The 13096-nt window shown below is 31.8% G+C and overlaps 1 protein-coding gene across 3 annotated transcripts in view; it reads left to right on the plus strand.

Moving 5' to 3' along the window:
• LOC114339168 (dynein axonemal heavy chain 1-like) overlaps window positions 1-13096 on the plus strand; it is a 1269803-nt gene that overhangs the window by 189075 nt on the left and 1067632 nt on the right. For all 3 annotated transcript variants that reach the window (XR_007700607.1, XR_007700606.1, XM_050661243.1), the window contains exon 9: window positions 1841-1995. Coding sequence is in view for 1 of the 3 variants with exons in the window: in XM_050661243.1 (XP_050517200.1) it covers window positions 1841-1995 (155 nt within the window). In the remaining 2 variants the exon portion in view is untranslated. The remainder of the gene's footprint in view (window positions 1-1840; window positions 1996-13096) is intronic.

Genomic DNA, 13096 nt, shown 5'->3' on the forward strand with positions numbered 1-13096 from the left:
CATTTTTTAATAATATTGTGGCTTATTTCCCATTCTAAATAGTTAAAATTGTAAAAATGCCACAAGAAAATAGCTTCAGAACAACATCGAGAAAATTAATTTATTCCAACCTTTACGTGCTCTCTGTATAGATAGTAAAGTATTTTTTTTTATTGTATTCCTATGAGAATTCAAGAATCTGGGCAAGATTGGAGCGCTGTAAAACCTAGATAATAAATAAAATTAAATAACTTTATAATGAAAATTGTTCATTGAAAAATCCTCTACAAAATCGCTATGATGTTATTTTAAACTGCTCGTCAAAAGTTAGGGATATATAAAATTATGCTGATTTTCATAGTTGATTTTTTCGCCAATGAACGGATTCCGCTATTTTTTTCTATTTTAGATTTTTCTTTAGTACTTACAAAGTTGTGCAAAGATTTACTCAAACTTATGTTTTGTACTTATACCGGGTGGAAGAAAAGAAATGTTTCTCTTATGTTAAGTTTGAGACACCCTCTGCAGGGAGAACGAGGTACAAATGTGAGTATACATAAAAAGCATATATTGTAGTCTTATGTTTTGTGAACATGTTGTCGTTTGAATGTCCCTGATATATTTAGAAACAAAAAAAATAGACGATTTTGTAATTTAACATGTGTTTTAACCGAAACAAAAGTTTGAGACACCTTGTAGGGAGAAAAAGGCACAAAGGTGAGTATACCTCCATATTATGTTATAGTCTCATATTTTGTGAATATTTTGTTTTTTTAATTTCTCTGATATCTTTAATAACAAAGAAACTAGACGGTATTACTCTTTAATATGTTTTTCTATGTTTCACATGTGTGATGTGGCGCAAGTCGTCAGTTAAAACACATATTAAAGAGTAATACCGTCTAGTTTCTTTGTTATTAAAGATATCAGAGAAATTAAAAACATAAAATATTCATAAAATATGAGACGACAACATAATATCGAGGTATACTCACCTTTGTGCCCTTTTCTCAATACAAGGTGTCTCAAACTTTTGTTTCGGTTGAAACACATGTTAAGTTACAAAACCGTCTATTTTTTTTTGTTTCTAAAGATATCAGGGACATTTAAAAAACAAAATATTCACAAAACATAAGACTACAATACCATTTCGATGCATACTCTTATTGTACCTCGTTTTCTCCACAGGGCATCTCAAACTTAACATAAGAAAAACATTTCTTTTCCTCCACCCGATATAAGTGCAAAAAAAAGTTTGAGTAAACCTTTGCATAACTGTGTAAATACTAAAGAAAAATCTAAAATAATATTAAAAAAATTAGCGGAATCCGCTAATCTGTTTACGAAAAAATCTACTATGAAAATTCAGCAGAATTTTCCATATTTTAACTTTTGACGAGCAGTTTATTGTGAAATGAACGGAAAAAAGTTATAACCTCTTACAAAAGGGAACTTCTTACAAAGTTTTATCATATTTTTATTTATAACTTTTTTGTTGGCAACTTGACGATAAAAAGTAATAGATACAATATTGTAGAAAATTTAATTTGCTATATTTTATGTGTAATAAAATTTTCTGTAGGATTGCTAGTTTAGAAGATACAGCGCGGAAGCCCTTTACACCTTTTTTCCAATATGGCGGCCGGGGGACAAGGGCAGCGACCCCAAAAACTTGAACTTAACCCCCCTACACATTAAAAAAATAAAATTGACTCCTTTTAGAAATGCAACCTAAATGTAACATTTTAATGGACTACTCATAATATTTCGATAATAAAAGTAATATTTTGTTTATCCTACAATTTTTAAATTCTTTAAAAGATTTGATAAATCATAACTAATGCTCTTGATTTTATTTCAGATGAAGCATTGCCAGCTTTATTAGCCGCTGAAGCCAGTTTGAAAGCCTTAAATAAAAATGACATTATTGAAGTAAGATCGATGAAAAGACCACCAGCTGGTGTAGTTTACGTCATTGAAGCTATTTGTATAGTAAAGAATATTAAACCAAACAAAGTAAGTAGATAAATAAATAGTTATTGTTTTTAAAAACTACACTTTGATGACAATGAGTTTAACCCTCGCAAGGCGGTGCGGGGTGCAGCTGCACCCCAGTCCTCGTTTTTCTCACCTATCTTTTTTAATCAATATTTTTGATATTTGTCCATTTTTTTATTCGCTTTCAATTCAATTCTAAACGCATTCCACCCATTACAGTATTTAAAACTCTTTGCGTTGCGTGTTTTTTTTTTAGAAAAATGAATGTAGATTGAAAATGATAAAAATTTCATATCCTGAATTGGACGTTTCTGATGTTCCACATGGAACTAACAGAGCTAAGGGGCAAGGCCGGTGTTACTTATGTCAGAGAAAAAAGGCCGAAAGTCACAGCATAACTGTATTATGTGAAAAAACTTTGTGTTGTCACTCTTTGAAAAATGTCATGTACATTTAGTAAATTCTTTGACAGTTTTTGCTCTAAATTTAAAAAAACCGCTGGGATTGACATGAAATTTGGCATAGGCATAGCTTACATGTCAAAGAAAAAAAGTGATATTGTGCCGATGTGTGCTTTTGTCCTGGGGGTGACTTTCACCCCCTCTTGAAGGTGAAAAAATATATGTAAAAAATAGGTCAGGAAATGGGTAAACTGACTAATTTTAAGTAACTTTTGTTCTATAGAGCTTAGAGCCTTTTCCAGTTATTTGTTAGTGAATATGTTCATTTTTCAACAAAATAACCACATTTTTTGACGGTTTTTCGCAAATAACTCAAAAAGTAAGTATTTTGTCGAAGAAACGTTCCTAGCAAAAATATAGCCTGTAAAAATTAAAAAAAAAATGGTGTACGCGTTAGGTCTCTGGAGCTTGTAAAACCAGAGTTACAGCCAATGAAAAATACATTCATATTCCCCAAATTTCAAATAGAATATTTGGACGTGAAATATCCAAAAAATTAAGCACTTTTGTAGAAAACCCATTATAACTTTTTTAAAGTGTTTAGAAAAAGCTTTATTTCTGTTTTTATAAAAAGTCTCTTGCATTAAATTTAAGCAAGTTACGCTCAAAAAAAATTGGTCCCTTTTGTGTTGGCAAAAAAAAATCGAGAAGACCAACCTCTAATTAGCAACTTAAATGAAATTAATCATTACCTCTCCACAAATTATTTTACTTATATTGTGTTTATATGATCTGTAAGTTTCATAGATTCAAAGTGCTTATTTTTAAAAAAGTTTGGTTTTAAAGTAAAATTTTTAAAAATTTTGATTTTGAAAAATATTCTTTTTTCAAAAGAATAGTCAAAAAAACTTGTGAAGTCGTAACAATTAAGTTCATTTGAGATACTAATTAGTGGGTGATTTTCCCGATTTTTTTACCAAAAAAAAGGGACTAACTTTATTTTGAGCGTAACTTGTTTATAGGTCTGGATCCCGCGTATGAAAAAAAAGTTGATTAATAGCAAGCTGAAAATTTGTTAATAGCTTAAGAGTCTCTAGTCGGATAAACTTTGATATATGGGAACACTGTGGGAACACGAAAACGGCACATTTATTTTGTCCGACAGAATAGACTTAAACTCTCCGAACAGAGATTAAACTCTCATGCAAAAATCAGACTGCTATTTATCACCTGTCATAATTCCTGTCATTTGACATATTCTACATGTTCCACTCATTAAAACGCCCATTTGGTGATAAATAGCAGTCTGATTTTTGCATGAGAGTCATATCTCTGCTCGGAGAGTTTAAGTCTGTTCTCTCGGAAAAAATACATGTGCCGTTTTCGTGGTCTGACCGTTCCAAATTTTTAACCTGTTCCACAATTAAAACTTCCCTTGTTCCAGTGTTCCCATATATCAAATTTTGTCCGACTAGACACCCTTAAGCTATTAACAAATTTTCAGCTTGCTATTAATCAACTTTTTTTTCATACGCGGGATCCAGACCTATTACTTTCGATGCTAGAAATTTGTTTTATAAGACAAAACTGAAGCTTTTTTTAAACACTTTAAATAAGTTGTAATAAGTTTTCCCCGAAATGTGCTTCATTTTTGGTTATTTCACGTTAAAGTATTCCATTTGGAATTTGACGAATATGAACCTATTTTTGATTAGCTATAACTCTGCTTCTATTAGTTATAGAGACGTGATATATACACCATTTTTTAAATTTTTTACAGGCTATATTTTTTCTAAGAATTTTTTTCGACAAAATACTTACCAATTGAGTTATTTGCAAAAAACCGTCTAAAAGTGTGGTATTTTGTTGAAAAAATGAACATATTCACTGGCAAATAACTCGAAAAGTATTGACTTAGTGAAAAAAACTCTATAGAACTAAAGTTACTTAAAATTAGTGAGTTTATCTATTTCCTGACTTACTTTGGACAAATATTTTTTCACCCCCAAGAGGGGGTGAAAACCAGCCTCAGGGCAAAAGCACATATCGTCACAATATCACTTTTTTTCTTTGACTTGTTAGCTATGTGTATGCCAAATTTCATGCCAATCCAAGCGGTTCTTTAAAATTTAGAAGTTTTATAATATTTTGCCGTTAAAGAACGGACTAATTAGGGTGCATCAAAAAAATAAAAGTTGGAAATGTTGTATCTAATAGCGTGAAAAAGTTGCTAGTGTTATTTTTCAGCACATTAGTATTTTTAGTTTTTTTCTAAGCGAATTTTCTGCCTCCCCCCCCCCCCTCCCCAACGACCTTGAATTTTATTAAATATCTGATTTTTTATGGAAAATTAAATTTATATTATTTGCTTATTTGCTTTATTATGTGCTAACTCTATTTAAGATCAATTAAAGAAAACTTAATATGTCAATTACAAATTTAAACGATATTTAAAGTTTTATTTGTTTCTTCAGTCTCCCCAACCCCTTTGAAATGTTCCGCTTCGGGAGTCCGTGCGTGTAATTTTCACTTATGTTTGGTGCGATGCCTTACTTTGTTATGATTGTTGTTTGCAAATTAAAGATTTTTAAAATAGATAAACTAACCAGGACCATGGGGAATAAAAATCAAGATGTGCTGTGGACCGTCAAATTTTTGGGCAACCACCAAATATACCTGAAATTGTTTTACCGACATACAAACAAGCGATGAAATTTTGTGGTTGCAAGAGGATAAAAACTCAGCAAGAAAGAGCCAGAATTTTCTGGTATTTCCGAACAGGTTGCAATTAAATTGGAGGAAATATGGAAAAAGGCTTTAATTCCAATAATTTAACATACAAGATTTATTCAACTTTTAAAAGCCTATCATGACAAATATATGAAACTTATTAAACCATTTAAGAACAGGCAAAACAGTGAATTTTACAAAAATAAAATTCAATGCTTTAAGAACAAAACTAAAACTACATGTTTTGATCTTGCAGCATGCAAATGTGACACTCTGATTTGTCTTTTATAGCAAATCTCAAAAAGTGCCTCTGGTAATAAGCTCGATTGATAGGGAAAACAAAAACAAATTTAATCAGAGATAACAACGGTAAAAGAAGAAAGTTACCGACGCAAAGACAAAACTTTAGCTCAAGTAAAAATCAGTACCAAGTTTTATGGTCAATCGATCGTGGAAGAACACATAACACTTATGCATGAGCTAGGGTGCAAATATTTCGGATATGAGTATCCGCTGCCTGGTATATCAGAAAGTATCAAATCCAGCTATTGCATGTGACGAAACAGTCGTAAATCCTGGCGTTAAGGGTGATTTAATACGGCTGTTAGAAGAACAACTTAAAAAAACTGCTTCAGTGGTTTGTATGTCTGCGACATTCAAATGATTTACCCCTTGGACATCAAAACAAGTTTGCCAGTGACTAAATCACAAAACGTGAGGGTCTTCAAACTTTCTCCTATAAAAATTTTGTTTCAAACGACTACTTTGAGTTAATTAACTAACAAGAATATCACCTTACAGAACCACCGATATTCTCTAGATTTTCGAGTGACAATCTGCGAGATTTTATTAAGAATTCTATCTTAGACCCTTTTAACATTGACATTGAGAAATATCACTGCCACAAACAATGTGTAGAAAGATGTGTCAAGCTTGTGACACAAGCTTCTCTAGCAGTTTGTGGAGCGTACTCGAGGGATGGATTTATAATAAAAACTCGACTTGATTCCAGAAAAACTATGCCTCACTTTAATGCTAAATCGGAAGACATCTTCGAATATAATGCTTTTACCATATTTTTTTGTTATATTTATATACCTAATTTTGTACTTTGCTTTATATTTATTTTAGTATTAAAAAACTTGGGTGACGTCAGGGAGACGGATAAGTTAGGGTATTTTGTTATAAAAAGAATGTTTTAGTATACTTTTCTTAAGTAAAATTTTTAATTGCCTTGTGAAACCAGAAAATATTTTCCAATTTAAACCAAATTTATTTATTCAAGTTCTAATAAGTTTCCCTTACAAAAGAAATTCGCATATTAATGTATTTTTTCTAATTTTTAGTTGCCGTGGGGGCAGAAAATATTTTTTTTATTTTAACGCAATTTTACAAAAATACTAAATAGTGTGTTAAGCAACTTTTTTGAGCTATTACATTTTCGTTTCGAAATAAAAATTTTTTGGTCTGTTAACATTTTTTCAAAGTTTTTAATTGTCTTGGGGGGCAGAAGATATTTTTCAATTTTAAAAAAATTTTACCAAAATACTTAACAGTTGACTGGGCAACTTTTGTGAGGTATTACTTTTCGATCGCAACAAAAAAATTTTTTTTTCGCCTTTTTCGATGCACCCTAATGTACATATTTGTCTCGCAACGATAATATTTTTTTTTGTAAATGAAATGAATAAGTTAGGGTAGGACTTTTTGTAAAATTTTGTTTCATACTATAATAAATAAGTCATATATAAAAAATAAAGTCATTTCATAATATAATAAATAATAAATGAGTACTTTTTTGTAAAATTTCATTTCATACTATAATAAATAAGTCCTAATTATCTTTCAAATTAATTTCCCGACGATCTCATACAAAAAAGGGTTATACAGTTAGGGTGCAAATGCACCCCACACCGTTGTTTACGTAAAAATCTAAGCACCGCCTTACGAGGGTTAAAAATTACAGATTATAACTAGTGTAGTACAAAAGTATTTAACAAATATAACAAAAACTTAAATGTCAGCAATAACTGAAATGAAGAGCAGATTTACATCAAGTAAGTAAAGCAGAAACTGAGGATTATTCATTTAAGACAGAAGATCTGAGTTTTAGGATATTCAAGAACGTCCAATCTCTGAGTTGTAGATTCTAGATCTCAAAATATTAAGATTTAACCCAAATCGCTCAAATTAAATGTGGTTCGTTACTGAGTTACAGGGTGTTTTAATAAAAAATTTTATAAATATGTTTACCCACTGCTTTAAAACTATTTGACATACCCTTGTCATCCTTGACAGAAAATGTAAGTACTGTACATCCTACTAAATTCTGATCTTCTTCTTCTTCAGATGCAAATTCAGTAATGAATGTTAGCGATCATATTTTTCTTTAGTTCTCTCTTTCTTGTAATGTGTATCAGAGATTGTATGTCGTTAATCCTTGTCCATTGCCTTATTTTTCGGAGCCAGGACATTTTCTTGCGTCCTATTCCTCTCTTGCGTTCAATTTTACCCTGGATTATAAGTTGAAGGAACTGGTATTTTTTGTTTTGCATGATGTGATCCAAATACGCCGTTTTCCTTTTCTTGATGTTTTCGAAAAGTTGGCGCTCTTGGTTGATTGTTTTAAGGACATCTACATTTGTGACTGCTGTCTATGGTATCTTTAGGATACGGCGATAAAGCCACATTTAGAAGACTTCTAATCTGTTTATATCCCTCGTTTTGAGTGTCCAGCCCACTATGTCATATAGCAGCACCGACCACACGTAGCATTTAGTAAACCTTAGTCTCAGTGCAAGATCGAATTCTTGTGGCTAACGGACTCGCATCCAAGCCATTTTTTCACACACACACACACACAAGATCGAATTCTGAACAGCTAAGTACCTTCCTGAATTTTACGAAAGCTTATCTTTGGATGCGAGCCTCAATACGACATTTTACTTCCCTGTCCGATGCCCAGTCTTCAAAAAGCCACGTTCCCAGGTATTTAAATTTGCTCTTCCAATGGACTTAGTATTCAATGTTATGGTGGAGTTTTCAAATGCGTCCAAGTTTCTGGAGATGATCATGAATTTGATCTTTTTGGCATTAATCTCTAATCCCATTCGCTTACTGTATTCTTATAGTGACAAGTTGTTGAAGATCTGCTATGCTGTCACAAATTAAGACAGCATCATCAGCATATCGTATACACGCCCTTCCTCTGATCGTAACAATTTTGGACCAACACCTGTGTTGTTCCTATTGCTTCTCTTGTTCCTAAACCTTGCCTAAACCCAAACTCAGAATCACTGATGTCCCATTCACATTTTTTGTATAATTTTTGATGTAGTTCTAAAAACGTTTAAATTCTGATAAATAAACGTTTCTGGTTACTACCAAAGACCTACATCAGGGGACAGTGAATAGTTTACCCTTCCCAAATTCTACGCCACTGGCGGACTTTCTATGTAAATAATATACTCGTCATTCGTAACGCTAAAATCATTACTTTTCGAGATATTTGAAGTTTAAATGAAACGGCACAGCTATTTTGACTAATGTATTGTGCCCTTTCATTTTTAACTTCAGATATCTCGAAAATTAATAATTTTATCGGTAATAATACATAAATAAATAAATAAATAAATAAATAAGTGTTTATTCAAAAAAAAGATACAATACATACAACGGTAATACATCAAAATTTGCAGTGGTTAATTTGGTTTATTGTAATGTAAAAAATATCCTGAGTACACACTATCTTCTCACAATCAATACAATTTTATATTACTTAATATTAAGAGAACAAAAAAAAAAGTAAAGAACATTACATTGTTTTTTGACTAATTAAATAATTAAAGAAAATAATTTAATTCCAAAATCTGGAAAAAATATATCATCCCTACGATGTGTTTATAAAAAATAACATAGCAACAAATGAGAAAACAGAATGTGTGTGTACTTTCTACGCACGTAAGAAGTTATACTTCTATTATATGATTTCAACGAAATAAATATAATTTAAACAGTTCATTTTTATTTTGTTTAAATATTAAACTAATTTTAATGCTTACCACTTTCCCAGAATAAAAAAAATAAATAGGAATGGTCAGGATTTGAACCCAAGGCCTTTCGATCCGTAGCCGAATGCTATACCAATAACGCTACGACCTCTTTGTTTTTGTAGTCTAGGACATACTGGCAATTCACGGTAACAAACAGAGGAAGTGAAGTATAATAAATATAAAAGTTTTAATAATACTTATCTTACTCCCGAGGAAGACAAATCCAGAGACACAAAAATTGTAATAAATATTATATTTACTAAAAACACTAATATATTCTTTTCACACCTATTGTTTGCACTGATATATTTATACATAGGTAACTTGAAAGATTTAGCAACTAACGCCATACTGTCTGTGTGCGCATGCGCGGAGAATAATAAAAATGCACTCTCAACCGCGCCTAAAGAAGTATAACTTCAAAAAAACACAATTAAAACATTTATGAGTCTAATATGCAAACACTTATTTTATTGTCTTCTTCTTCTTGTGCCACTCCTATCGGAGATTGGAAATCATCAAGGCTACCCTGACTTTGTTTACAGCTGACCTAAAATGTTCATTAGTGGTGCAGCCAAACCACTCTCTCAAATTCCGCATCCACGACATTCTTCTACGGCCTGGATTCCGTTTTCCTTCTATTTTTCCTTGCATTATATTTTGAAGTAATGCGTATTTATGACCTCTCATCAGGTGACCCAAATACTCGAGTTTTCTTCGTTTTATCGTTAATAAAATTTCTGGGTCTCTTCCTATCCTTTGTATTACTTCAAGATTTGTGATTCTTTCAACCCAACTTATCTTCAGCATTCGACGGTAGCACCACATCTCGAAACTTTCAATATTTTTTATGTTGTTCTGTTTGAGAGTCCAGGTCTCTACACCGTATAATAGCGTGTTAAATACGTAGCCACTTAGCATTCTTAATCCTAGAGGGATGCTTATATCTCTGTTGCAGAAGAATTTTCTCATCTTTATGAAGGTGGCCCTGGCAATTTCGATACGTCTTTTTATTTCATTGTTTTGGTCTCCAGTTTCGTTTATTAAAGTTTCCAAGTATTTATAACTTGATACTTTTTCAATTTGAATGCCGTTTATACTAATATGTGCTGGTTGTGTCATGATTTTACTGAAGACCATATACTTGGTTTTTTTGATATTATTGTTTATGCCATAATTGTTGCAAGCAATATTTATGTTTGTAAGTAATCGTTGTAATTCTTCTACTGTTCTTGCAACTAGTACAGTGTCGTCTGCGTATCGAATATTATTTACAACCTCTCCATTGATTTCGATTCCTTCATTTGCTTGCAAAAGGGCTTCCTGACAGATGCTTTCACTATATACATTAAATAGCAGTGGTGACAAAATGCATCCCTGTCTTACTCCTCTACGTATTTATATTGCTTTTGATATCTCGTTTTCTATTTTGATGTTAGCTTTCTGATTCCAATATAAGTTGAGAATTATTCGCAGATCTTTATTATCTATGTCTTTCCTTTCAAGAATGTCTCTTAGCCTATCGTGGCGTACTCTGTCAAACGCTTTTTCAAAATCGATAAAACATGCATGTACTTCTTGATTAACGTCTAGGCATCTTTGTGTAAGAACATTCAAACCGAAGAGAGCTTCTCGAGTACCTAGTCCTTTTCTGAACCCCATCTGTGTATTACTAATATCTGACTCCAACTTTTGATAAACTCGGTTATGGATGATTTTTAGAAATATCTTTAGTAGATGGCTCATTAAAGATATTGTTCGATGTTCTAAACATTCTTTTGCATTGGATTTCTTTGGCAGTGTAACGAATGTAGACAGCAGCCACTCTTGAGGTATAATACCAGTATTGTTTAATGTTAATTAAATCATGAACTATTTTAAGAGGCGTATCTGTAATATATTTCTTTAATTTAATTTTAAACTGTTTCGTATTCTTAACATTCTGAATATCAGGGGGTAAAACATTAAAAGATCTAGGTCCTAGATAAGTGAAACAACGCTGTCCAATTGTTTTTTCACTTTTCGGGGGTATTGATTTATTCCTGTGTCTGGTGGCGTATTCATGCAAGGGAAACTGTAGTGTTTGTTTATGTTTATAGTGTACCGTAACCGCTTTAAAATAAAGCTGCCTAATATCAAACATATTTGTTTCCTCATATAATAATTCAGAGGCGTAAAGCTTGGTTTTACGATAAATTGATTTTAAAATTTTTCTTTGGACGACATTTAGTTGTTCCAAATGATTGATGTACGCCCCACCCCACCCAAGAATCCCATCGCATAATCTGGATTTTATTAAGTTTAAAATACGCTGTTTTAAAATATTGCTTAAATCAGAAGTTATAGTTGCATGAAAAGTTGCAATAGTTGAGTTGCTCCAAGTGTTCCTGGGATCATCAGCAAAAAGAAAAATTTTCCCATCGATTTTTAAATTAGGTGTGTCATTTTTGAAGATAAGGAAGAGTGGAAGACCCAATACTGAACCTTGTGATACTCCACATACAATGTTTTTGAGACTAGAGTCAGTATCATTTGCTCTAACTAATTGTTTTTTATTATTCAAGTAAGATTGGAACCAATTCAAAGAAATACTTAGAATTCCATAGACATTTAATTTTTTAATCAAAATGTCGTGATTTACACAATCAAAAACCTTGGCATAGTCACAGAAAACAGTGGCAGTATAAATATTATTGTTTAGTGCTTGGTAAACCACATGAAGCAGAGAAAACATGGCATCAGTGGTAGATTTCTTAGTTAAAAAGCCGAACTTATTTTGGGATAAGATGTTGTTATCAATGAGAAAGGACATAAGTCGGGTTTTTATGAGTCTCTCAATAATTTTGGAGAGTACTGGTAGTAAGGCAATAGGTCTATAGTTGCAATCATTAGATTTTGACCACTCTTATGGAGAGAAATAATAATGGCTATCTTTAGGCACTCTAGGAATTTACCTTTTTCCAAGGAATCATTAATTGGTGTGATGAGGATTTCCAACAAATTTTCTGTGAGATTTGAGAAGATTTTTATAGATAGTCAATCAGTATTACAGGATGATTTGCTTTTGGTCCTATTGATCGTTTGGATCAGTTCAGCTTTATCGACTGGTCTTATAAAGAATGAATTTGAGACCATTTCTGAATTAGGGAGATGGGAAATGGGATATTTTTGCGACAAAATAGTAGATGTTATATTTTTACTCACATTAACGAAGTATTAGCTTAGATTTTTGGGGTTTGGAAGGGCAAATATTTGAGCTGCGTAAGTTTTATTTCGAAGACCGTTTATTATGGACCAAGTTTCTTTTGCAACACTTTTAGAGCCTCCCAGACAATTCTGATAGTAGGCTTTTTTAGCTGATTTTATGAGTTTTAGATAGGTTACCCTATACGCTCCGAGCTTCGCTGGTATCGCCACCTACCTAACGGATTACTAGTATAAATTTCGCCGGAAACGCTGGAAAGAAGAAAGTGTTGCCTATCCTCTGTTAGTTTCGCTGGTATGGCTAGTATCGCCATCTAACGGATGACTAGTGTTCCTGTTTCTGCCGGATATTTAAAGAGGATAGCAGGAAAGCAAATAATAAATAATTGTTTCAAACTTATTAGTTAATTCTTATCATGTAATATTTATAAGGTAAAGAAGTAATTGGATTGTAATCGATAATTAATATCAGTAAGAAGGGAATTTATTATTCATTATGTATATTTTTAAGATTTTGCTTATGGTTTTGAAGTTTATGTTGACAGTTAATATTAGAAAAAATTTATTCTGCAAAAAAGTATAATAATTTAATATAATTATAAATATTAACTTATGCATTTATTGCACTTAAATAATGAATTAAGAGCGTAAACGTAAAATTTCGGGCCAATTCTTTTAAAATGCATTACTTTTTTTCGAATCCTGAGAGAACCAATAAGTATATTTAAAAAA

The sequence above is a fragment of the Diabrotica virgifera genome, chromosome 9 (assembly GCF_917563875.1).
Source record: "Diabrotica virgifera virgifera chromosome 9, PGI_DIABVI_V3a".
Classification (NCBI taxonomy): domain Eukaryota; kingdom Metazoa; phylum Arthropoda; class Insecta; order Coleoptera; family Chrysomelidae; genus Diabrotica; species Diabrotica virgifera.